This window comes from Pleurodeles waltl, chromosome 9, assembly GCF_031143425.1.
Source record: "Pleurodeles waltl isolate 20211129_DDA chromosome 9, aPleWal1.hap1.20221129, whole genome shotgun sequence".
NCBI lineage: Eukaryota > Metazoa > Chordata > Amphibia > Caudata > Salamandridae > Pleurodeles > Pleurodeles waltl.
The window spans coordinates 697602338-697629947 of record NC_090448.1 but is presented as its reverse complement, the minus strand read 5'-3'; the positions used below and the strand labels follow the sequence as shown (position 1 = coordinate 697629947).

Here is a 27610-nt window from a genome sequence, read left to right as displayed (position 1 = left end):
GTAGTGAGTTGCAATGTGGTCCCATCTCAGTCTGCCCTCCATTGCGATGTTACCATCCCCAGGCTGTCGTCGTGGTGGCTTTTGCTCCTCATCCTCCGAATCTGTCTCATCTAGGGTGAGATGTAGCCCACATCTGGTTGCTATGTTGTGTAGGATGGCACATGTCGCAACAATCTTGCATGCAGTCTCTGGGACATACTGGCGTGCACCTCCACTTTTGTGCAGGGATCGAAAATGTGACTTCAACATGCCAAAGGTCCTCTCAATGACGGTTCTGGTTCGCCAATGTCCAATGTTGTAGCGCCTCTCATTCTTATTGGCAGGTGTTAGATATGGGGTGAGTATCCATGGCCTCAGAGCATATGCACTGTCACCTGTGGAACAAAACAGCAGATATGAGCATGGCCTCACATGGTTATGCAGTGACACGTATTTATGACATCGGTGTCTACTACACAGTACCTAATAAATATCCTTCACCAAACTCCCCACTTTCTAGACGTTGGTGTATCCCACTGTACCTGAATATGTACACATCCTGTGTGCTCCCTGGAAATTTTTTCACTATATCAGTTATGACATTATGGGCATCATATACCACCTGGATGTTGAGTGAGTGAGTACATTTCCTGTTGCGGAACACATATTCCAGATTTGCAGGTGGACATATGGGTGTCCCGTCCACACACCCTATTACATGGGGAAAGTTGGCAATTCTGTAGACGTCCAATTTGGTGTTGTGTATTTCCTCCTCAATCCTGGGTAGGTATATGTATCTGGACATGTGTGGGAGTATGGCATCTAAGAACCGTCTAAAAAATCGTGACAGGGCACTTTGGGACACCCGCACCAGCAACAGCAATCACCCCCTGGTAGCTACCCGAGGCTAAGAGGTGCAGTGAGCAGAGCACTTGCACATGTGTGTGGATGGAGCAACTGTGCAAGATCTGGCATTCTAGCTGAGGTTTCAGCAGTTCAATAATCTCTATGATACCTGCGCTGCTCAGTCTGTATTTGTCATATATTTCCTCCTCAGTTTGTTGAAATATGTTCTGCCTGGTTCTGTATATCCTCTCCTGCCTCCGTCTCCTCCTCTGCTGGGTAGCCTGGACTCGCCTCCTCCATGCAATCACGTAGAGTGCAGCCATTTTGAAAAACCCTGCTGCCTTTTGGGTCTGCTTTTATACTTTGGTTCTGGTTACCACGTGTTTGGAATCAGTGCTAATCTGGGTGTGCAAAATGGGCTTTTTGCAACTTCCCAATTTACGACTGCCTTGTACATTCGGTTTGCGACTCGCAAATTTCGATTTCTTAATTGCGATTCGCAATCTCGAGTCACAATTTTGCGATTCGGTAATTGATTGCATCGCTATTTGGGACTCCGAAATGGCATTGGAACATACCATTTCACTTTTTGCACAGTCGCAAATAGCGCAGTGACCGATTTGCGAGTCGCAAATCGTACGTACATGTAGCCCTTGGTCTCCTCTCTCCACAGTTCTTCAGGTCCAGGAATTCATCGTTGGTTTCTTGCAGTCTTCCTTGGTTCTTGCATAATCCTTTACCACGACTTCTCGTGTGTTCTGAAGGAACTTGCTGTACTTTACTCCTGTTTTCCTGCGCTCTGGGGTGCTGTACTTTACTTACCTTTGGTGTTTTCTTACACTCCCAGAGCCCCTCTACACACTACACTTGCCTCGGGGGGAATCCGACTTTCGCTTTCCACTATTTTAGTATATGGTTTGTGTTCCCCCTAGGCCTATTGCAATCTATTGTGTTTTTCACTATTTGCACTACTCTATGACTGTTTACTTACCTGATTTTAGTTACTAGTGTATATGTTGTGTATTATACTTACCTTCAGTAGGAGTAATGCCTCTAAGATATTTTTGGCCTTTATTTTTGGTAACACTGAGTATTGTCTTTTATTGTGTATAAGTACTGTGTGACTATAGTGGTATTGCAAGAGCTTTGCATGTCTCCTAGTTCAGCCTTGGCTGCTCTGCTACAGCTACGCCTAGACACCCTAAGCTGCTAGACACTGCCTACATTTCACTAATAAGGGATATCTGATAGTCTTCTAGTTGCAGATTCCTTACCTTAGAATTTTCCCCCAGGCGTCAGACTGGATCCAGATATTTTTCTTCGAGCAATCCCCTTGCGCGTCGGTAGGTGGCGTCGGACGACTCCGTAGGCGTCGTGGTCGGCGTGATGACATCGGGAAGTAGTACATAGGCGCCGTCCTCGCGCAATGAAGTCAGTTGTTTTGTTTCCGCGCCACACGCTGATCAGGAGAGAGCTACCCTAGGCTAATGTTTGGCTGAATTCGACTGTTTTGTCGAGCTTTTTTGGTATGACTTTGGTACATTGAGGATGTCCCCGTTTGTCTGTGGTTCCTCGACCACGACCTGAAGTCGTGCTCCGAGTGTTGGGCCATATACCCAAAAGCTTTGAGGGAGCGGTCCCTAAAGCTAATGGGGGCCTGGCACTCGACTCCGCGTAGGTCCCGGTCTCACTCGAGAGGAAGGTCTCGAGATTGGCCACGGAGTCATCACCACTCGTCTTCTTCGAAGTCCTCGGGTCAAGGTAAGAGGAAGATAAAGTCGAAGAATTCCCATCGCTCTCTGACTTCACCCCGTCGTTCAGCCGACGCGGGACGAGCGTCCACGCACTAGACCTCTGTCCTCGGAGTTTTACGAGGCCTTGCGCCTCATCTTTGGGTGGGCCGACCCTGATATGGCGCCTTCTGGCCCAAGGGGTTCGACTGGAGGGGCCTTCGTGTTCCGCACCGACAGCTTGGGCCGCGGCCACCGAGGTCGCCGCCAAATCCGTGTGCGGACCCGCACCGATGCCGGTCGCACCATCAAGACCTTCCACGGCACCGGTTCAGTTATCGACGCTTCTGACGTCGGTAGTGCCCACTATTGACGTCGACCCAATTCTAGTGCCCCACCGACGACTCGGAGTCGGAGCGGCGTTGGCCGATGCCGCAGTCGGCTTCGGTGGACCCTAATCGCCCGAGGTCGGATTCAGACTCATTTTCCTATGGGTACAAATACGGGGAGGAATTGGAGGGGTCCCTGGACCCTTATGAATACCAGGATGATCCTACTATGGACTGGGCACATGACTTGGGCAAAGCCAGTGGTCTGGATACTTCTCCTGACGCTGGCATGCTGTCTCCTCCTACCGTGGCTACGGCGGAGGGAGCTACTTATAGTATGGTGGTTATTAGGGTGGCTGAAGTCCTTGGCCTTGAGCTACCTACTGTGGAAGTCAGGTCTAATCTCCTGACGGAGGTGCTTCAGCCTGCGGCTTCCACTTCGGAACCCCTTCTCTCATTCAATGAGGCCCTCACTGATGCCCTTTTGGGTACATGGTCCAAACCCAACAGAGGGGCTCCTGTGAACAGGACTAGCACTTGCCGCCATCGGCCCGCGCCCAAAGACCCAAACTTCCTGGCCCAACATCCTACGCCTGAGAGTCTTGTAATTCAGGCTTCTTCTCCTTCTGGCGCGTTCCCTTCTGCACCGCCGGATAGGGAATCCAAAAGGCTGGAACAATTTGGTAAGAAGTTATTTTCTTCCTCCTGCCTAGCACTGCGGTCTGTGAACACCGCATGTCTTTTAGGCCATTATTCCCACTCACTGTGGGACACGGTTGCGCAAGTCCTGCCGCAGATACCGGAGGAGGCCCGTGCTATCGTCTCCCAAGCAGTGAAAGATGGGAGAGACACGGCAAAGTTCACTATCTGTTGTGAGCTGGATATGACCGACTCTCTGGGCAGATCGGTTGCAACGATAGTGGCTTTACGGCACCACGTCTGGTTACGTACTTCTGGCTTCTCGGGGGATGTCCAACAGTCACTCATGGAAATGCACTTTGAAGACACTCGTCTCTTCGGAGACAAAGCGGACTCGGCCTTGGAGAGATTCAAGGATTCCCAGGCTACGGCTCAGTCCCTTGGTCTTTCCTCTGCCACACGCCCACCACAGTCCGCTTTTTGTACCTTTCGTGGACAAGGAAGGGGCACCCTGTCGCGTCCTCAACCCAGCCACTTTGCCATGCATGCTGGACAGCCTATGCGTGGCCGTGGACGCAGAATCCCACGTGGCCGTGGGACAAGGAACCAGAGGTCTGTCCAGTCTGCCCTGCCTCCGCTGCAGCCTCCAAACCCTCCTAGTCCGTCCCATCACACCCGTCCAGTTGGTGGCAGGATCCGCCATCACCTGCCCCACTCGGAACATATCACCACGGACGGGTGGGTTTTGCAGATCATTCGGAAGGGTTACTCCCTCCCTTTCGAATTTAAACCACCACACATGCCACCATCCTTTCATCATCTTCCAGAGGATCATTTGGTGCTTCTCCACCAGGAAGTCGTGGCTCTCTTGGCCAAGGGAGCTATAGAAAGGGTCCATGTGCAAGAAGTAGGTCGTGGTTGTTATTCCCGCTACTTTCTGATACCAAAGGAGGACAAGGGCTTACGTCCTATCCTAGATCTTCGGGACCTGCACTACTTCCTCAAGAAGAAGTTCAAAATGCTCACCCTGGCTCAGGTTCTGTCTGCCTTGGACCCAGGAGACTGGATGGCCGAGTTGGACTTGCAGGATGCTTATTTCCACATCCCCATCCTGCCTGCCCACAGACGTTACCTACGATTCGTGGTAGGTCACAAGCACTTTCAGTTTACCGTGCTCCCTTTCGGCCTTACCAGCGCCCCCCGGGTGTTCACGAAAGTGATGGCGGTGGTTGCAGCTTATCTGCGCAGGTTATGGGGTCTCAGTCTTCCCCTACCTAGACGACTGGCTGTTGAAGGCACCTTCGCCCCTGACAGTTGTCTCCCACCTTCAGACTACGGCAAACCTCCTGCATCAGGTGGGGTTCACTATAAAAGTGCCGAAGTCACACCTGACTCCCTCTCAGATGCGCCCTTTCATATGAGCTGTTCTGGACACACTACAGTTTTGGGCTTATCCTCCCGAAAAGCGAGTCCAAGACATTCAGGCTATGATTCCGATCGTTTAGCCTCGGTCTTGGGTTTCGGTGAGACTGACTCTGAGGCTGCTGGGCCTCATGGCCTCCTGCATTCTGCTATTAACACATGCCAGGTGGCATATGCGGGCTCTGCAGTGGGACCTGAAGTTCCAGTGGGCACATCATCATGGAAATCTTTCTGACATGGTTCCGATCTCGGAGGGGACTGCGAAAAACCTGCAGTGATGGCTTTTGAATCCCAATTGGGTCAACGGCAGATCCCTTTCCCTTCCCCAACCAGATCTCTCTATAGTGACAGATGCGTCACTTCTGGGGTGGAGCGGCCACATGGGAGAGGCAGTGATCATAGGCCGGGTCTGTGCACCCGACACCCCTGCCCGAACTCCAGAGAACCAACACTACAGGGAGGACTCCCAGGCGACTGCAACCTTGTGAGTAACCCGAGACGACCCCCCTGGACCCCCACAGCGATGCATGCAGAGAGAATCCAGAGGCTCCCCCTGACCGCAACTGCCTGAAACAAGGAACCCAAAGCCTGAACCAAGCACTGCACCCGCAGCCCCCAGGATCAGAAGGAACTAAACTCCAGTGCAGGGGTGACCCTCAGGTGACCCTCTGCCTAGCCCAGTCGGAGGCTGGCCAGAGAAGCCCCCCTGTGCCCTGCCTGCACCTCTAGAGTGACCCCGGGGTCCCTCCATTGATTCCTATTCAAAACCCAACGCCTGCTTTGCACACTGCACCCGGCCGCCCCTGTGCCGCTGAGGGTGTGTTTTGTGTGCCTACTTGTGTCCTCCTCTGTGCTCTACAAAACCCCCCTGGTCTGCCCTCTGAAGATGCAGGTACTTCAGACTGGAACCAGAGCACCCCTGTTCTTCATAGGCGCCTATGTGTTTTGGGCCCTCCTTTGACCTCTGCACCTGACCGGCCCTGTGTTGCTGGTGCTGTGTCTCTGGGGTTGCCTTGAATCCACAACGGCGGGCTGCCTATGCCCAGGAGACTGACACTGTAAGTGCTTTATTTACTTGAGAAACCTAACCAAACTTACCTCCCCCAGGAACTGTTGATTTTTGCACTGTGTCCCCTTTTAAAATAGCTTATTGCCATTTTAACTAAAACTGTGTATGTTACTGCTCTAATTCAAAGTTCCTTACTTACCTATGTGGAGTACCTTGCATTTTATGTATTTACTCCAAATCTTGAATCTTGTGGTTCTAAAATAAATGAAGAAAATATATTTTTCTATATAAAAACTATTGGCCTGGATTTAAGTCTTTGAGTGTGTGTTCCTCATGTATTGCCTGTGTGTGTACAACAAATACTTAACACTACCTCTGATAAGGCTACTGCTCGACCACAGTACCACAAAATAGAGCATTAGAATTATCTAATTTTGCCACTATCTTAAGTCTAAGGGGAACCCTCGGACTCTGTGCACACTATCTCTCACTTTGAGATAGTATATACAGAGTCAACTTCCTATAGGAAGTTAGTTCTCTTGGTCAAGGGTGCTATAGAGAGGGTTCCAATATCAGAAATAAGCAGTGATTGTGTTTCTTGCTACTTTCTGATCAAGAACAATGGTCTTTGACTTATTCTAGACCTCTGAACCATCAACCTCTTCCTCAAAAAGGAGAAGTTCAAGATGCTCTCCTTGGCTCAGGTCTTGGCTGCCTGAGACCAAGGAGGCTGGTTTGTAGCGTTGGACTTGCATGATGTGTATTTTCACTTCCCAATCCTGCCTGCCCTCAGGTGTTACTTGGGTTTCAAGGAAGGCTATGTTACCGTGCTCCCCTTTGGCCTTACCAGCACCCCTCTGTCATTCAGCAAGGTGATGCCGGTGGTCGCTGCTCATCTGCTCTGGTCAGGTGTTTATTTTTCTCTACCTTGATGACTGGCTTTTGAAGACAGGCTTGCTCCAGGCTGTCGTCTTCCACCTTCAGGCTACATCAGGCCTCCTTCATTCGCCAGGGTTCACTATAAACGTGCCCATGTAACACTTAACTCACTCCCAGAAGTTCCATTTCATTGGAGCTGTTCTTGACACAGTGCAGTTTTGTGCTAATCCTCCTGAGCAACGAGTCCAGAATATTCAGGCTGTGATACAGATGGTTCATGCTCTAGTCTGGATTTTGGTGAGAATGACTCTGAGGCTGTTGGGCCTCAAGGCCTCCTGCGTCCTGCTGGCTTCAGCCTCTGGGCTGTAGGGGACCCCAGGATCCGATAGCGGAACCCGGACCGGCACCAGTCTCTCACAATCTACCTCCTCCGGCACCGGATCTGACGTCGAAGCTTCCTCCACCACCGGTGCCCACTGATGTTAGCCCCATCCTCATGCCGGATGGTCCGGAACGACGTCGTACGATGCCGATTCAGACTTCGACGGCGCCGAATAGGCCCAGATCATTTCCCTAGCCTAATTTTGAACAGCCAGGCACAGGAGAGGAGTGGGAGGGGGTCTGAGGACCCTTTAGAGTGTGAACTGGAGCTAGAACTGGACTGGTATGAGATCTAGGAGAAGCCAGTGGACAGGATACTTCTCTAGACACTGGCATGCTCTCTCCTCCCAGTGTGGCTACGGAGGAAGGGGCTTCTTGACCTAGACTTGCCCACGGTGCCAGTCAGGGCGAATCTCCTGACAGAGGTGCTTTAGCAGGGGTGACTACATCGGAGCCGATGTTGCCCTTCAATTAAGCCCTTACAGACGTCCTTCTGGGAACTTGGTCCAAACCCAGCACTGGGTCTCCTGCGAATAGAAGGGTCAGCCACCGCCATGACCTGCTCCAGATGACTCTAGTTTCCTCACTCAACACCCCACCCCGGAGAGCTTGGTGGTATCGTCAGACCCAGACGGTCTGGCCAGAGGTCGGCCACCACACAGCCCCCCTCCACAGCGCCCAAGCCCACCTAGTGTGGTTTTGCAAGACTATGTCCATCCAGTTGGAAGGAGGATTCAATTTCATCTCCCTCACTGGCAATCCATCACATAGGACAAATGGGTCTTGCAGATCATACGGAAGGGCTATTCCCTCCCCTTCCAGTCTTTCCCTCCTTCTATCCCTCCGATAAAACAACAGCTGATGGAGGATCATTTGGTTTTACTCCACGAGGACGTTAAGGCTCTCTTGACCAAGGGAGCTATAAAAAAGGTCCTGATGTCAGAAGTAGGCAGTGGTTGTTATTCCCGCTACGTTGTGATTCCCAAAAAGAACAAGGGCCTTCGCCCTATCCTGGATTCAAGGGACGTCAATCTCTTCATCAAGAAGGAAAAATTCAAGATGCTCACTCTTGCTCAGGTCTTGTCTGCCCTAGATCAAGGAGACTGGATGGTAGCGTTGGACTTGCAGGATGCAAATTTTCACATCCCCATCCTCCCGCCCACAGGCATTACTTGCGATTCAAGGTTGGCCACGAGCATTTTCAGTTTACCTTGCACCGTTTCGGTCTCACCATTGCCCCTCGGGTGTTCACGAAGGTGATGGCGGTGGTGGCAGCTCATCTGTGCAGGTCAGGGATTTCAGTCTTCCCCTACCTAGACAACAGTCTGTTGAAGGTTCCGACGCCACAGGCTCTCGTCACCCACCTCCAGATGACAGAGAACCTCCTGCATTCGCTGGGGTTCACTATAAATGTACTGAAGTCACACCTGACTCCCTCTCAGAAGCTCACTTTCATCAGAGCTGTTCTGGACACAGTGCAGTGTCAGGCCTATCCTCCCGAGCTGCGAGTCCAAGATATTCAGGTTATGATACCAATGTTTTAGCCTCTATCCTGGATTTCGGTGAGACAGACTCTGAGGCTGTTGGGACTTATGGCTTCCTGCATCCTATTGGTCAAGCATGCCAGATGGCATATGAACTGCAGTGGGAAATGAAGTTCCAATGGGCACAGCATCAGGGAAATCTTACTGACGTGGTTCAGATCTCAGAGGGAACTGCAAAGGATCTGCAGTGGTGGTTACTGAACTGCATTTGGGTCAAAGGCAGACTCCTCCCTTCCCCAACCAGATCTCACAGTGGTGACAGATGCGTCACTTCTGTGATAGGGCGGCCATCTGGGAGAGGTGGCGATCAGGAGTCTCTGGTCTCCGACGGAATCCGGGCTCCATATCAACTTGTTGGAGCTTCGGACGATCTGACTAGCATTAAAGGCATTTCTTCCTGTTGTGAAAGGGAAGATAGTGCAGGTGTTCACGGACAACACTAAAGCAATGTGGTACTGCAACAGGCAGGGCGGTGTGGGGTCATGGACTCTTTGTCAAGAGGCTCTATGTCTCTGGACGTGGCTGGAACATCAGGGCATAACCCTGGTGGTTCAACACCTGGTAGGTTCTCTGAGCGCCAGGGTGGACGAACTCAGCCGACCATGCTTAGCGGATCACGAATGGTATCTCCATCCAGAGGTGGTGCAAGGACTCTTTCAGCAGTGGGGAGAGCCTTGGTTAGATCTGTTCGCCTCTGCAGAGAACGCGCAATGTCAGCAGTATTGCGCGTTGGAGTTTCCAAGGCAGTTGTCACTAGGCGACGCTTTTCGTTGCGAGTGGAGTTCAGGTCTCCTGTACGCCTTTCCACCCATACCACGTTCTCAGGAAAGTCAAGAACGACTGGGCCTAAGTAATCTTAGTGGCTCCGGATTGGGCATAAAGAGTCTGGTATCCAGAGCTTCTCAAAATGAGCATCAGTCCTCAAATCAGGTTGCCTCTTCGGGAGGATCTTCTGTCCAACACAGGGGAAGGTTTTTCACCGCACCTGTCAACTCTGCAGCTTCATGCGTGGAGGTTGAGCAGCGACAGTCGATGGTTTATGACCTCCCTCCTGCGGTCTGTGATGTCATTCTGGCAGGCAGGTGTCCCTCTACTAAGTCGATTTACACCTGCCAGTAAAAACGTTTTGTATCATATTGGACAGAGAGATCTATTGATTCTGTTTCTTCTTCTCTTTCTAATACCCTTTCATACTATCACTCGCCCAACAGTGTTCCTCCTTAGGGACTTATAAGGGCTATCTTTCAGCCTTATCGGCTTTTCTTTGCTTGCCCGATCAACCATCTTTGTTTAGGTCTCCCATTGTACAGAGATTCTTAAAAGGGCTTGTATGTTTCCACCTACGCCTTTTGTTATGCCCCAGTGGGACCTTAATCTAGTACTCACTTTTCTAATGTGTGCTCCTTTTGAGCCATTACATAACTGTCCTCTCCGGCTGCTCACTATCAAAACAGCCTTCTTAGTGGCAATCACATCTGCCAGGAGAGTGAGTGAAATGCAGGCTTTATCATCGAAACTGCTGTATCTCACAATATATTCTGATAAAGAAGTCCTCACAACTCATGCCTCTTTCCTCCCCATGGGGGTGACCCCTTTCCATCTGGGTCAAAATATCCCCCTGCCCACTTTCCTTGCTCCACCTCATCCCTCTTAAGAAGGGGAAGCGTCTCCATCAGCTGGACCCAAAAAGAGCGTTATCGTCCTTCCTTGACCGCACAAAAGAGTTCCGGGTGGACGACCAACTCTTTGTGGGGTATGTTGGTGCAAAGAAGGGTTGGGCAGTACAGAAATGAACCATTTCCTGCTGGGTCGTTCTCTGCATAAAATTTGATAAGCTTTGGCTAAGAAGTAGCCTGCTGAGGGCTTGAGAGCTCACTCTACCAGAGGGAAGGCTGCTACCACTGCATTAGCTCGAGGCGTTCTGGTGTTTGATATTTGCCAAACAGCAACGTGGGCTTCCTTGCACACATTTGCAAGACACTACTGCCTGGATAACCAGGTGAGGAGAGAGAGGCATTTTGCTCGCTCTGTCCTACAGGACTTCTTGGTGTGAAGTATATTCTCGCATCCCACCACCAGGAGTTATAGCTTGGTTATCTATTCTAAGGTAAGGAATCTGCAGCTAGAAGTCTATCAGCTGAACAAGTTACTTACCTTCGGTAACAAATTATTTAGAGACTCTTATCTAGCTGAAGATTCCTTACACCCACCCAGGCCTCCCGGCTCTGCGTATATATACATGATGTTTTTTCATAAATTTTCTCCTTTCTTAAGGGCAGGTCTTTTTACTCAATGAATCAAAAGAAAAGAAAATAATTGTTGGTTCTTCCATGACTCTGCACTTCTGGTGTGGGAAGTTGTGGAAAAGAACTGACTTACGTGCGCCGGGTGGTTCCTATATAGAAGACAGTGACATCACAGATGGCTCTGACGAGGCACATGGATCCGAACAACCCCACCTGATGGCGAGCGCAGGGTACTGCTCAGCAGAAAAATTCCGGATTCGAAGCTGACGCCAGTGAATTCTATAGTAAGGAATCTGCAGCTAAATAGTCTCTACCAGATAATTTGTTAACGGAGGTAAGTAACTTGTTCTTTCCTCCCCTAAAACGGAATATGCCTACCGATGGCAACAGTTTGTAAAATATTGTTCAGAAAAGTCTATCGACCATCTTTCTGCCTCACTTTCTGATATTCTTCTCTTCATTCCTACCCTTGCCCAGCAGGGCTCTGCTCTGGACACTCTTAAAAGTTATCTCTCTTCTCTGTCTGCCTTCCTCCAGCTGCATGACCAACCCTCTTTATTGAAGTACCCTATTGAGAATTGCTTTATGAAGGGCGTTGTACATATATTTCCCCCTTCACCCTTTATCATGCCTTAGTGGGGCCTAAATCTTGTTTTTACCTTCGAGCCGCTACACAATTGTCCCCTCCTGCTGCTTACAATCAAGACAGCCTTCATAATGGCAATAACATCTTCCCGGAGGGTGAGTGAGCTGCAGGCTTTATCATCCAAGCCTCCTAATCTTACTGTATTCCTGGACAAAGTGGTGCTTCACACTTGTGCCTCTTTCCTCCTAAAAGTGGTGACCCCATTCCATTTGGGAGAGTCTGTCACCCTGCCCATCTTTTACGTTCCTCCACATCCCTCTAAAGAAGACGACCAACTCCACCATCTGGACCCAAAAAGAGCATTGTCAGTCTGCCTTGACTGTACAAAAAAGTTCTGGATAAACGACCAACTCTTCATAGGCTATGTAGAAGCTAAGAAATGTTGGCCGGTACAGAAACAAATCATCCTGCACAGGATCGTTCTCTGTATCAAGATCTGCTGCACCCTGGCTAAAAAGCAGCCTCTTGAGGGCCTAAGGGCCCATTCCACTAGAGGAAAAGCTGCAATCACTGCGTTGGCTCGTGGAGTCCCAGTCGGCAAAGTGGGCATCCCTGCACATGTTTGCCAAACACTACTGCCTAGACAGAAAGGGCTGCAGGGATGAGCATTTTGCCTATTCAGTCCTGCAGAACTTTCTAGTTTAGAAAATGTGTCTGCAGCCAACCGCCAGGAGGTTATGGCTTGGGTGTCTATTCAAAAGTAAGGAATCTGCAGCTAGAAGTCTCTGTTAGACGAACAAGTTACTAACGTGTATCCTTTGGCACATTTTTATTAGAGTTGTCCTGCTAAACCTTGTCTCTAGACTCTTTAATCCACCTGTGAAGTTAGATTCCCTCCACATGTTGCATGAATAGTTTTACTTTCTTATGCTTTTTATGTATGTAAGATATGCAGATATATGTGTATGTAGTTACAACAATAAAATACAAACTAAAGTGTTTTGCCCTTGATTATTGGTGGTAATTTCTAGACATATGAATCATACCCATTTTATCAGCTTTAGTAAAATGAAAAATCCAAACGTAAACCATTATAAGTTACATGCAGTTGTCACCATCAGGCACATAACAATCAATTTTTCCAAGACTGGCACAGGGGATCTGCAGGTTACACAAGGATTTCTGCAATTAACATGTATAGCATCTAACCTATCTTGCTACCAAAGAAACCAATGACTTGCATGTTACATTCAGTATTCAACATCTGGCTCAATAACCCTTTGGGCACACCAGATAATCTATGTTTTCGGTATTGTACCCTGAGAGTTGAAAATGCATAGATCTCTTCAGCAAGAGTCTTGACATTTTAAACCATCTGCCAGTGGTTGGGGGTTCTTTTTGAGAGGGTAGGAATTTACATTGTTGGGCCTTCCTACAGCCTCTGGGAACAGATTCATTCTTGTGGTGGTGGTGGACTATGCCGCCAGATACCCAGAAGCTATACCCCTTAGGGCCACTATAGCACCTGCAGTGGCCAAAGCCCTCTAAGGAATCTTTTCCAGAGTGGGTTTCCCTAAGGAGGTGGTGTCAGACAGAGTTGCAAACTTTGTCTGGCTACCTGAAAGCAATGTGGAAGAAGTGTGGTGTAACTTACATATTCAACCCCCCCCCCCCCCACTCCCCCAACACCCACAAGGAAACAGGTTAGTTGAAAGATTTAACAAAACCCTTAAAGGTATTATTTTGGGACTCTGAAAGCTCCAGAGGATAGGATGTGGTCTACTACCTTGCCTTCGATTTGCTTACAGAAATGTTCCAGAGGAGGAAGTGGGCTACAATCCATTTGAACTTCTGTTTTGGGATCCAGTAGGGGGGTCCTCTTTGTCTTGTGAAAGAGGAATGGGAGCAACCTCTCAAATCTCCCAAACTGGACATTGTGGATTATGTACTACAACTACATTCACATATGGCTGAATACATGAAGAAAGCCAATGAATACCTTGAGGTCAGCCAAGAACTGCAAACTTTATGGCATGACCAAAAGGCTGTGCTGTCTGTTTACCAGCCAGGGCAGAAAGTGTTGGTTTCGGAGCCTGTGGCCCCAAGAGCCTTCCAAGATAAATGGAGTTGCCCCCACACAATTATTGAAAAGAAGGGTGAGGTCACCTACTTGGTAGACCTACGCACTCCAAGAAGCCCACACATGGTGCTTCATGTGACTCTCCTGAAACCTTATTTCTGACATGGTCATGGACACTGATGAGGGACAGGAAGAAGAATTGACCCTCTTCCTCATCTTTTCTCCCACAACCATGCTGCTGATTCGGTAGATCGATTAGTCTTTGATGACAGCCTCTCTGACCAACAGCAAGCGTACTGCAGACAGGTACTCAGTCAGTTCCCGGAACACTTTTCCCTGACACCCATTCAGACCACCTGGTGTACACAAGATGTGGACACAGGTGATAGTCTGCCTGTCAAGAGCAAAAGCTGCAGGCAGCTTGACCGTGCCAGAGATTGCAGCATAGCAGAGGTCAATAAGATGCTAGAGTTTGGGGTTATTGAGCCTTCAGCCAACCCTGGGCTAGTCCTCTAGTCCTTCTACCCAAGCCTCATTCCCAGGGCGGAAAGAAAGAGATGAGGTTCTGTGCAGATTATAGAGGTCTCAATGCAGTCACTAAGACTGATGCCCATCATGTCCCACGGCAGATGAACTTGTTGATACTCTGGCTGCAGCCAAGTATCTCAGCACTTTTGACTTGACTGCAGGGTATTGGCAGATCAGGTTGACAGATGCTGCCAAACCAAAAACTGCATTTTCAACTCCTGGTGGGCACTTCCAGTTTACTGTGATGCTCTTTGGTTTGCAAAATGTGCCTGCCACAATTCAGAGATTAGTGAATCAAGTGCTGGCAGGCCTGAAAGACTTTACTACAGCATATCTAGATTGCATTGCTGTCTTTAGATCCACCTGGCAAGATCACCTGGTCCACCTCAGAAGTGTACTTGAGGCCTTGAAAAAGGGAGGCCTCACTATCAAGGTATTTAAATACCAGATAGGACAGAGCAAAGTTGTTTACTTGGGCCACTTTGTAGGTGGAGGCCAAGTTCATCCTTTACAGAGCGAAATCCTAACCATTGTGGATTGGGTTGCTCCCAGTAATCAGATTCTGGTCAGAGCTTTTCTGTGTCTGTCTGCGTATTACAGGAGATTTGTAAAGGGGTATGGGTCCATTGTGACACCTCTGAATGTTCTCAACTCTGAGAAAATGCCCGAAAAGGTAAACTGGACAGTTCGCGGTCTAGAGGCCTTCGATGCCCCGAAAAGGCTGTGTGCTCAACTCCAATTCTTAAAGGCCCTGACTACTCAAAACAATTCATTGTTCAGACAGATGCTTCACAAATAAGAATAGAAGCAGCACTATCCCAGCTTAACAAAGAGAACCAGGATCAACCAATAGCTTTCAACAGCAGGAGATTGACCCCCAGATAGAAGTGTTGGTCAGCTATTGAGAGGGAGGCCTTTGTCGTGGTCTGGACCCTGGAGAAGTTAAGTCATACATGTTTGGCAATCACTTCATTGTTCAGACATATCACAAGCCCTTCTTAATGGCTTAAACATATGAAGGGTGAAAATTAAAAACTTTTGAGGTCGTCCATTTCCCTACAGGGGATGGACTTTTCATTGGAACAAATACCTGGGAGTAACCATGCCAATGCAGATGTCACCCCTAAGGAAGACCCTTCAGCCCAAGGGCATAGTGCATGGTTCTCAGTGTGAGGGCACCCCTGCATGAGCAGAGGAGCCCCTATAAACCCCAGACACCATTTTCTGGGATTTGTAAGTGCGGGTAAGCCATCTTAAGGTATGTAGTGGACACTGGTCAACACGAGATGTCCAACTCCATAATGGCTTCACCAAACTTAGGCATGTTTGGTATCAAACATATTGGAATCATGCAATACACTGATTCCATTACTTGTTGCATAGTGCCATGTACTCTGGGGGTTCCCTAGGGGATCCCTGTAAGGAAATGCCTCCTTGGCATGGTTGCCCCCTACCTTTTTGCCTTTCCTGATGCTAAGTATTGATTGAAAGTGTGCTGGGACCCTGCTAACCAGGCCCCAGCACCAGTGTTCTTTCCCTAAACTGTACCGTTGTTCCCACAATTGGCACAGCCCTGGCGCACAAATAAGTCCCTTGGAAATGGTACCTCTGGTATCAAGGGCTCTGTGGCCAGGGAAGGTCTCTAAAGGCTGCAGCATGTATTATGCCACCCTAGGGGCCCTTCACTCCGCACATGCACACTGCCTCACAGCTTGTGTGTGCTGGTGGGGAGAAAATGACACGGTACAACGGTACAGTTTGGGGAAAGAACACTGGTGCTGGGGCCTGGTTAGCAGGGTCCCAGCACACTTTCAATCATAACTGGCATCAACAAAAGGCAAAAGGTTAGGGGGTAACCATGCCAAGGGAGGCACTTCCCTACAGAGATGGCATTGAAAACAACGAACAACACTCCTGACATCTTTGGAGAGGAACACGCACCAGAAGAAATTGGACGGCACGCAGCCCTTTCGATCCAAGACACCGACTCAGACCAAGGCGATGCAGGAAGATCATCCGCAAGCTGTCCCACGTCGGTTGTCGAATTGCAGAGGGGTCAGTGGTCAGCTGGACCACCAACAAGCCTTCACAAACATAAGAAAGCGTAAACCAGTTTATGCAAGAAGGGCACCAAATGCGCCCTTCAAAGCAGTCTATTTGTGGTCAGATGCACCCCTACTCCAGCCCAGTGGCACCAGTTTCTAAGGGAGAGGTGGTCACACCTCTCCTCTACAGGAAATCCTTTGTTCTGCCATTTCCCTGCCAAAGTTAAGCTCAGAAGCAGGAGGGCAAAACAGTGTCTGGGGTCGGCAGCAACAGGGGCTGGCATGCAGACCTTGCTAGGCTATACAGGCAGACATGGGGAACTGTAGGAAGTTGGCTCTGTATATACTATCTCAAAGTGAGAGACTGTGTGCACAGAGTCCAAGAGTTCCTCTTAGAGGTAAGATAGTGGCAAAATGCTCTATTTTGTGGTACTGTGGTCGAGCAGTAGGCTTATCCGAGGGTAGTGTTAAGCATTTGCTGTACACACACAAAGAATAGAAGAAACACAGACTCAATTATTTAACTCCAGACCAGTAGGATTTTATGTAGAAAAATATATTTTTGTTACTTTATTACTAGAATACAATACTCAGTTCAGAAGTAAATACTGCTCCAGGAAAGTACTTAGCATAGACATCAATGTAACTTTATTTCACTTTAGTCAAGTAAATAGTTTTTAAGAAAGCAGAGAATAACTGTTTTAAAAGTGGACACTGCATTTTCAGAACAGTTCATGGGGGAAGAAAATAAAGTACATTTTTAGAGGTAAATACACGACTTACAGTTCCAGTCTCGGGGTTATAGGTAGTCCACCGTTGGGGGTTCAAGTCAACCCCAAACACCCAGCAACACGTATCCGGCCGGGTGCAGAGGTCAAATTTGAGTTATTCTTAACGTGGGCTACTATGGAGACAGGGGGTACTTGGAATTCGGTCTGCCAGCAGTAAGTACCCGCAACTCGTAGAGCAGACCAGGGGGGTTAGGGTAGCACTGAGGGGGGCCCAAATAGGCGCCAGTCCCACACCCTCAGCGGCACTGGGGCGGCTGGGTGCAAACAGGGCGTCGGGTTTCCAATGAAACTCTATGAGGGGACCCCAGGGGTCACTCCGGCGCTGCAGGTGAGGTCCGGGGGGTGTCTCGGGCACACCACCGGCCTCACAGGGAAAAGAGCAGCCTTTTGATCAACGCTGCACCGGGTGTCGATTTCTCCAAGACTTTTGGGGTGCGGGTGCAGTGGGTCCTTTGGTGTCGGTTATCTTTGTCCAGGGCAGTTGCGGTCAGGGGTGGGGTCCTCGGGATTCCCTCTGCAGGCGTCATCGTGGAGGGGTGGAGAGGTCAATCCAGGGTGGGCACTTGGTCGCCGTCGCCTGGGGGTGTCCCCTCTGGTTTGTTGGGCCACCTGGGCTCGGTCCGTGGGCGTCGGGTGCAGAGTGGTTAGGACTCAAGCTTCTGAAGTGAGGTGGGAGTCCTTTAGAAGAAGTTTCTTCTTTTTTTCTTTCAACAGGGCCGCTGTCCATGGGAGTTCTTGATCCTCTGTGATGCAGGACGTCCTCTGGAGGTTTTTCAGAGGCTGCTGGACCTGCAGGACGCATCGCTTTTCTTCTGCAGGTTCTTTGAAGCAGGAGACAGGCCGGTAGGGCTGAGGCCAAGTCAGTTGTTGTCTTCTTTCCCTCTCTGCAGGGTTGTCAACTCGGCAGTCCTTCTTTTCTTGAGGTCATCAGGAATCTGACTAGCTTGGTTCAGGGGGCCATTAAATACAAGATTTAGGGACTTTTTAGAGGTCAGAGGGCAGTAGCCAATGGCTACTGTCCTTGAGGGTGGCTTGTCACATTCCTATCCCTTTTGGTCCCTGTCCTCCAAACCAAAATGGAGGATTCTGCAAGGAGGGGGTCACTTCTCCTCTGGACACCTTACGGATGGTCCTGGCTGAGATGGTGACTCCTCGTTTTTCATTATTATCCCTCTGGACTTGCTGCCAAAAGTGGGGCTTTGTCCGGGGGCTGGGAATCTCCACTAGTGGGAGTACCCTGGGGCATGGTAACACAAAGCCTGAGTCTTTGAGGCTCACTGCTGGGTGTTACAGTTCCTGCAGGGGGAGGTGTGAAGTTCCTCCACTCAGTGCAGGCTTGTTTTCTGGCCCCAGAGAGCACAAAGGCTCTCATCCCAGGGGGGGTCAGAAACTTGTCTCTCAGTGACAGGCTGGCACAGACCAGTCATTCCTGCACTGAAGGACTAGGTAAAATACATGGGGCATCTCTAAGATGACCTATGTGTGCATTTTGTAATAAATCCAACACTGGCATCAGTGTGGGTTTATTATTTTGAGACATTTTGATACCAAACTTCCCAGTATTTAGTGTAGGCATTATGGAACTGTGGAGTTTGTTTTGAAAAATTCCCAGACCATATACTTAATATGGCCACAATGTATTTACAATGTCTAAGAATGGACTTAGACACTGTAGGGGCATATTGCTCATGCAGCTATTCCCTCACGTGTGGTCTAGTGCACCCTGCTTTAGGGCTTTAAGGCCTGCTAGAGGGGTGACTTAACTATGCCACAGGCAGTGTTTGTGTGCATGGCACCCTGAGGGGGATGCCATGTTGACTTTGCCTTTTTCTCCCCACCAACACACACAATCTACAATGGCAGTGTGCGTGTGTTAGGTGAGGGGTCCCTTAGGGTGGCACAACACATGCTGCAGCTCTTAGGGACCTTCCCTGGGCACAGGGCCCTGGATACCACTGGTACCTTTTACAAGGTACTTACCTGTGTGTCAGGGGTGTGCCAATTGTGGAAACAATGGTAAATGTTTAGTGAAAGATCACTGGTGCTGGGGCCTGGTTAGCAGGGCCCCATCACACACTGTCAAGTCAGCATCAATATCAGGCAACAAATGAGGGGGTGGTAACTGCCACAAGGGCCATTTTCCTACCTGACCTATGTGGTATTTGCAACTGCTTTACATCCTCTCCTCCTGGGTAAGCTGTAGATGCTCTCCACAGCTACCATTTGAGAGCTCTGGTTATCTAGAACCTCCTATACTATCACCAAGGGTTGCCTTGACTCAGTACAGGGTACCTCACCTATAGGTGCACACCATATACTAAGGCAGCCTCCTACAGGGAGAATGCTGGCCTGTTTTATTTGCCACCGCAGAGAATGTGCAGTGTTGAAACTTTTGCACATTGGAGTTTCCAAAGCAATATTCCCTCTGAAAAGCCTTCAGTCAGTATTCCGGGTTGGTTCTCCTGTATGCCTTTCCACCCCTCCCTTACCTGCCCAGGTTACTAAAGAAGATCAAGAGAGAATGAACCCAAGCCATCCTAGTGGTCCAGGGCTTGGTGAGGAGAATGTGGTACAGGAACTTTTGCCATGAGAATTTGTCCTCCAATCCGACTTCCACTTTTGGAGGATCTCCTGTCACAGTAGTGGGATCGGGTCTCGCATCTGAGCTTGCACAACTTGCACCTCTACGCATAAAATTTGATAGTAAACTAAAAGGCAAATCAGGGATCATGTGTACCCTATTTGTGGGCTATATTCCTATTATACATGGAGCAAACGTTTAGCATATTTAATCAAACAAAAGAGTTGTGTTTTTGTACAGCAGAAATGCTGAACTCGCATATTGGAAGGTGTACTCATGTGAGAAAGAAGAAAAAGTAGGTGGTGTAAAATAATTTAGGATTACACATTTTTTAGATCAGTTTATGGGTCAAGTGCATTTAAGTTAGGCCGAATAGCTTATTCAAGTTACTCGCCCTGCTTAGTCTCCACGGAGGAAGTATGGGCGTGGGCCTTGACTTGTGGCGTTGTTCCCGCGCGTCATCTGATTATTTGGACTGGCTCTGTAAACTCAAAGAATGCCTAACTCTCCTCTCCTTCTTGTACAACTTACCTGACAACTGTTGGATCTTGCCTAGGATCGGCAAGACTGATTCAGAGTGCGGGCCCCGACCTTCCACGTAACTGGGGCCTGGAGTTGCATGGAGTTGTCTGGTGTCTTGCAACCAGGAGTTTCAACTCTCGTTCACTGACTGCTTTGGGATTCATCGCACCGCAGTCAGGGCAGGGCTTAGAGTCATGGTCTAATTCCAGGCACCATAAACAAACTAAGTTGTGGTTTGTCATAGATATCTGCTTCTGGCAGGCTCCACTGGACTTAAAACCCACAGGTTTCTTAAAGGACATCCCTAATGCACACTGTGAGTGGAAGCTTAAAAAAAGGGTTGACAAAAAGTTGAAAAAAGGAGTCAAGAAAGGACTGAGGTAGCTCTTCTGTATCCATGCTGCTGCGTAGAAAGAAAGTAACAGATATCTGCATGCTAGGGAGCCTCATATGTAGGCACCACAAGTCACTTCAGTCATGGATGACACCAATGATGCCAATGTGGAACTGATCGGCACCCCCTCATCCCTTTCTCCCTAACCTCCCCCCTTCCTTTTCCGGATCCAGTCTGGCACCTGGGGACTAATCTAAGGTAAGGAACCTGTGATTAGAAGTCTCTATCAGATACAATAGATTGGACACTGTTGTCATCCAGTATGATCACTCCCAGATCACTGCCTTAAAATTACACTCCTCCCATCTTATATAGATTGATGTGGATTTTGTGTTTCCGCTAAAACTAGGAGGGTAAATCTAGTTTTGGGATTTTGCGTACTTGTGTGTATCTTTGTGTCTACAGTTCTACTTCTTCATTTGATCCATACCTTATTTTTGCACAGCCCACCCTGACGTCAGTCACCAGGACACGGAATCTGCAGGCGTAGATTCGGACACTGGGCCAAGTCTCACTGCCTTTGGTGCAGACATGTCAGCCTCGATGGAAACCACAATCAGCAACAACAGCTCTGCATCAACATCATCTTCTTCAACAGAGCAGCCTATATATTTCAGGTGGGAGTATCAGTGGTAGCCTCTTTGTCCTATTGCAACTTTTATTCTAGAAGTTTCCCCTTTCAGAAGGCTACCCATGCCCATTCTTAAAAGACGCTCAGAGTAAATTGCCTGCCTGGACATCCCTGTATTTGGTCTCATACTCCTCCATCATAGCCCTTGCATCTTTTGAAGAGAAGTCAACTTGATTGAATTTCCTTTGGGTGTTGGGACTGTGGTTTGAGAACTCAAAATTCATCTTGTATCTGAATACGCATGAACCAGCGAACAAGATGATTCAGTGAGTTATGGTCCTGATTGGCATCTCCAGTAATCTCTACTTTTAAAGCATGAAGCCAGGCACCTCCACTACCTAGGAGCCCATCCTATAGAAGTCAGTAAATTGAGTACTCTTTTATATCGGTAATAGTAACACCTGTAGTTTGCAGCGCTAAAAAACAGCCAAAATGTGGTATGACATACTGTTTGAAAAAAATGTTTGATATTGTGGTTTCAAAGTTTTTTTCCTGCCTGCCTTCTACTCCCTCTCTCCATTCCTTAAGAGCCAACAAGAGCACAGAATGCAGACCGGGAGAGGATACACTTTGGCATACTGAGTTTACATTAAAACAAGTCAAACATGCACCGGAGGTGGGAGACTACATATTCCATCCCATAACTTTCAATATCTGGATTCATGCAGAAAGAGCAATGCCCTTTCCACCACTCCTGGCCCAGGATAACAATTAAAAAACCATACGTTCACAGAGGGTAAGAGAGGGCAACATTCCATCCAGCAGAACCTACATTAATAGAGGCACTGTAAGTGAACAGAGCACCAGAGCTAACACTAAAATAAGTTAGTGGCACAGGACTCAAGAGGTAGCTTGCTGCCTTAAAGTACAGTAGTTATACAAGCACATAACAAGAGCTAGAAAGTTAAACCACTATCCAGGCACAGTTGATGAAAGGGGGTTTACTCATCAGTCCCTAAGTGAAGTAATCCCGGATACGAGTTGTGCAGTGAAATTTTTATAAAATTACTGAACATAAAGAAAATTAAGTCTAAAATGTCAAAGCAACTCCAGTTTTGCACTTTATCATAGTTTGATTCAGACACCTAAAGTTAACACCCTTCTAATTAAAGGGTCTATTAAGACGTTGACTCCAAGTAGCATCAGCCTGAACTCTAATGATCGTATCAAGGTATCTTTAATAAGTGCCTGCTCTGCGGTGGCCCATGCAGCTGTTGACTTGATCTGTTAGACAAAAGGAACATTGATAGCTTAGGTATCACAAATGGTGCACACATCACTTGACAGCAGATAGTAATCTTATACATTTTTAATTTCTCTTTATTGAAGATTTTGCATACCAAGAAAGACAGCAAGCAGTATCAATTAAAGATCAAACATGGGACCCAGTGTTTCATACAATTCGTGACTTAAAACACAATAATTTTGGTCACAGGAAGCACAGTCTTCAAGTGTCATGCTGACCGGAGGGTAGACAAACCGGAGTAAAGACACCAGTACTTGATCTTAGGGACAGGTGTCAACCCAAGGACATAACATCATTGACCGGATGGGGGAGAGCGTCCCACAGAATCAGTGCTGCACGTGGCAGTAAACACTACAGGATGGGGGGGGATAAAGATTGCAGTGGAAGATATATATCAGAAGTGTGGTCTTACCAGTGCATGTACACTCGGGGGAGCCGAAATGGTAAGGCAAGTCGTTCAGCCCTCATGGTGGTCGCATTGGCAGAGTTGGCTCTAGCACCAGCAATGTTACATCCAATCCTGTGATTTGCGCTACCCATCTGATAGAGACTTCTAGTTGCAGATTCCTTACCTTTGAATTTTCCCAGGCGTCAGACTGGATCCGGAAATTTTTCTTCGAGCAATACCTCTGCGCGCTGTTAGGTGGTGTCGGTTGACACCACGGAATTCATTGGCGTCATGCTCACAGTGATGACGTTGCGGTCGTATATAGGCGCCACCCCGGCGCGCTGACTTCAGTTCTTTGCTTTCCACGCCAGTCTAGGGGCAGATCCGGAGGGAACTACCTCAGTCATTTTTTGACTACGTCAACACTTTTGTCGAAGTTTTTGACGAGTTCGTAGATGAGTCGAAGGATGTCCTGCAAGACTGGATTCAAGCCCTGCGACTCCTGTCCTCTGACTATGTCAGTGACGGATCCGCACCTCGAGTGTCTTTGGTGCCTGGAGCACGAGCACGACCCGAAGTTGTGCTCCGAGTGTCAGGCCATGAATCTGAAAGCTTTGAGGGAGCGGTCCCTGAAGCTCGTGGCGGCCCAACACTCTACTTTGCAGTGCTGAAGGTCCCATTTGAGAGGAAGGTCTCGAGACCGGCTGCGGAGTCACCACCACTCCTCGTCCTCCAAGTTATTGGGACATTCGGGTCACAAAAACAAGAAGTCGAAGAAGGACAAGCATTCTTCAACTTCACCCCATCAATCGGATGATACGACGCCGGAAGAGGGTCGACGCTCTAGGCCTCAGTCAACGGAGCCTTCCCTCTGGGTTGGCTCTGCACTTCCCCAACTTCCCGGGAGCTGGAGCCACCCCTGCTCAACTTTAGGAATTTTACGAGGCCATGTACCTCATTTTTGGGCGGTCCGACCCTCCTTCGGTGACTTCGGGCACAGGTAAGTCGGCTCCGGAGGACCTCTCCGGATCCAATCTCAGATCCGTCCTGATGCCGGTCGTGCCACGGCGACCTTCCCCGGCGTCCGGTGAGACGTCAATGCTCCTGACGTCAGTTGGGCCCACAATCGACGTCGATCCAATCCTCATACCCGACGACCCAGAGGCGGAATGACGTCGAGCGACACCGATTCTATTCTCTATGGGCTGTCCTGGGCCCAGGGTTGATCCAGACCCTTATTCTTGTGGGTATGGATACAAGGAGAGTATGGAGGGGACGCTGGACCCTTTAGAATTCCAGCCCGACCCCCAAATGGACTGGGTGCAGGATTTGGGTGATGCCAGTGGTCCAGACGACTCCCCTGACACTGGTATGCTCTCTCCTAGTGTGGCTACGGAGGAGGGTGCCTCTTATTCTATAGTGGTGAAAAGGGCGGCTGATGTCCTGGACTTCGAGCTACCTTCTGTGGAGGTTAGGTCTAACATCCTAACCGACGTGCTTCAGCCGGGGTCTTCCTCTTCCGAGCCCCTTCAACCCTTTAATTAAGCACTGACAGACCTTGTAGAAAGTTTGCTCGGTGTATACTATCTCAAAGTGAGAGATAGTGTGCACAGAGTCCAAGAGTCCCCCTTAGAGGTTGATAGTGGCAAAATTAGATAATACTAATTGTAGGAAAGTACCATCTTGCCTGGCATGTTACCCCCATATTTCACTGTATATATGTTGTTTTAGTTGTATGTGTCACTGGGACCCTGCCAGCCAGGGCCCCAGTGCTCATAAGTGTGCCCTGTATGTGTTACCTGTGTTATGACTAACTGTCTCACTGAGGCTCTGCTATCCAGAACCTCAGTGGTTATGCTATCTCATTTCTTTCCAAATTGTCTCTAGCAGGCTAGTGACCAATTTCACCAATTTACATTGGCATACTGGAACACCCTTATAATTCCCTAGTATATGGTACTGAGGTACCCAGGGTATTGGGGTTCCAGGAGATCCCTATGGGCTGCAGCATTTCTTGTGCCACCCATAGGGAGATCTGACAATTCATACACAGGCCTGCCAGTGCAGCCTGAGTGAAATAACGTCCACGTTATTTCACAGCCATTTACCACTGCACTTAAGTAACTTATAAGTCACCTATATGTCTAACCTTTACCTGGTAAAGGTTGGGTGCTAAGTTACTTAGTGTGTGGGCACCCTGGCACTAGCCAAGGTGCTCCCACATTGTTCAGGGCAAATTCCCCGGACTTTGTGAGTGCGGGGACACCATTACACGCGCGCACTATACATATGTCACGACATATGTATAGCGTCACAATGGTAACTCCGAACATGGCCATGTAACATGTTTAAGATCATGGAATTGTCACCCCAATGCCATTCTGGCATTGGGGAGACAATTCCATGATCCCCCGAGTCTCTAGCTCAGACCCGGGTACTGCCAAACTACCTTTCCCGGGGTTTCACTGCAGCTGCTGCTGCTGCCAACCCCTCAGACAGGTTTCTGCCCTCCTGGGGTCCAGCCAGGCTTGGCACAGGAAGGCAGAACAAAGGACTTCCTCAGAGAGAGGGTGTTACACCCTCTCCCTTTGGAAAAAGGTGTCAGGGCTGGGGAGGAGTAGCCTCCCCCAGCCTCTGGAAATGCTTTGATGGGCACAGATGGTGCCCATCACTGCATAAGCCAGCCTGCACCGGTTCAGGGATCCCTCAGCCCTGCTCTGGCGCAAAACTGGACAAAGGAAAGGGGAGTGACCACTCCCCTGACCTGCACCTCCCCTGGGAGGTGCCCAGAGCTCCTCCAGTGTGCTCCAGACCTCTGCCATCTTTGAAACAGAGGTGCTGCTGGCACACTTGTCTGCTCTGAGTGGCCAGTGCCAGCAGGTGACGTCAGAGACTCCTTCTGATAGGCTCCTTCAGGTGTTGCTAGCCTATCCTCTCTCCTAAGTAGCCAAACCTCCTTTTCTGGCTATTTAGGGTCTCTGCTTTGGGGAATTCCTTAGATAACGAATGCAAGAGCTCATCAGAGTTCCTCTGCATCTCTCTCTCCACCTTCTGCCAAGGAATCGACTGCTGACCGCGCTGGAAGCCTGCAAAACTGCAACAAAGTAGCAAAGACGACTACTGCGACCTTGTAACGCTGATCCTGCCGCCTTCTCAACTGTTTTCCTGGTGGTGCATGCTGTGGGGGTAGTCTGCCTCCTCTCTGCACTAGAAGCTCCGAAGAAATCTCCAGTGGGTCGACGGAATCTTCCCCCTGCAACCGCAGGCACCAAAGAACTGCATCACCGGTCCTCTGGGTCTCCTCTCAGCACGACGAGCGAGGTCCCTTGAACTCAGCAACTCCGTCCAAGTGACTCCCACAGTCCAGTGACTCTTCAGTCCAAGTTTGGTGGAGGTAAGTCCTTGCCTCCCCACGCTAGACTGCATTGCTGGGAGCCGCGTGTTTTGCAGCTACTCCTGCTCCTGTGCACTCTTCGAGGATTTCCTTTGTGCACAGCCAAGCCTGGGTCCCCGGCACTCTAACCTGCATTGCACGACCTCCTGAGTTGTCCTCCGGCTTCGTGGGACCCTCTTGTGCAACTTCGGGTGAGCTCTGGTTCACTCCACTTCGTAGTGCCTGTTCCGGCACTTCTGCGGGTGCTGCTTGCTTCTGAGTCGGCTCTTTGTCTTGCTGGACGCCCCCTCTGTCTCCTCATGCAATTGGCGACATCCTGGTCCCTCCTCGGCCACAGCAGCATCCAAAAACCCTAACCGCGACCCTTGCAGCTAGCAAGGCTTGTTTGCGGTCTTTCTGCGGGAAAACACGTCTGCACGACTCTTCACGACGTGGGACATCCATCCTCCAAAGGGGAAGTTCCTAACCCTTGTCGTTCCTGCAGAATCTTCAGCTTCTACTGTCCAGTAGCAGCTTCTTTGCACCCACAGCTGGCATTTCCTGGGCATCTGCCCACTCCCGACTTGATCGTGACTTTTGGACTTGGTCCCCTTGTTCCACAGGTACTCTCGTCTGGAAATCCATTGTTGTTGCATTGCTGGCGTTGGTCTTTCCTGCAGAATTCCCCTATCATGACTTCTGTGCTCTTTGGGGAACTAAGGTGCAGTTTGCACCCACTTTTCAGGGTCTTGGGGTGGGCTATTTTTTTTAACCCTCACTGTTTCCTTACAGTCCCAGCGACCCTCTACAAGGTCACATAGGTTTGGGGTCCATTCGTGGTTCGCATTCCACTTCTAGAGTATATGGTTTGTGTTGCCCCTATCCCTATGTGCCCCCATTGCATTCTATTGTGACTATACATTGTTTGCACTGTTTTCTATTGCTATTACTGCATATTTTGGTATTGTGTACATATATCTTGTGTATATTTGCTATCCTCATACTGAGGGTACTCACTGAGATACTTTGGCATATTGTCATAAAAATAAAGTACCTTTATTTTTAGTATATCTGTGTATTGTGTTTTCTTATGATATTGTGCAAGTGACACTAGTGGTACTATAGGAGCTTCAATCGTCTCCTAGTTCAGCCTAAGCTGCTCTGCTAAGCTACCTTTTCTATCAGCCTAAGCTGCTAGACACCCGTCTACACTAATAAGGGATACCTGGGCCTGGTGCAAGGTGTAAGTACCTCTTGGTACCCACTACAAGCCAGTCCAGCCTCCTACACTAATGCTCTGTTTTGTGGTAGTGTGGTCAAGCAGTAGGCTTATCAGAGGGTAGTGTTAAGCATTTGTTGTACACACACAGGCAATAAATGAGAACACACACTCAAAGACTTAACTCTAGGCCAATAGTTTTTATATGGAAAAACATATTTT

The 27610-nt window shown here is 49.0% G+C and overlaps 1 protein-coding gene across 1 annotated transcript in view; it reads left to right on the top strand.

The window, feature by feature from the left end:
- ATG2A (autophagy related 2A) overlaps positions 1-27610 on the top strand; it is a 2189461-nt gene that overhangs the window by 1591798 nt on the left and 570053 nt on the right. The window contains exon 36 of the mRNA XM_069207806.1: positions 20977-21148. Within this exon, the coding sequence (XP_069063907.1) occupies positions 20977-21148 (172 nt within the window). The remainder of the gene's footprint in view (positions 1-20976; positions 21149-27610) is intronic.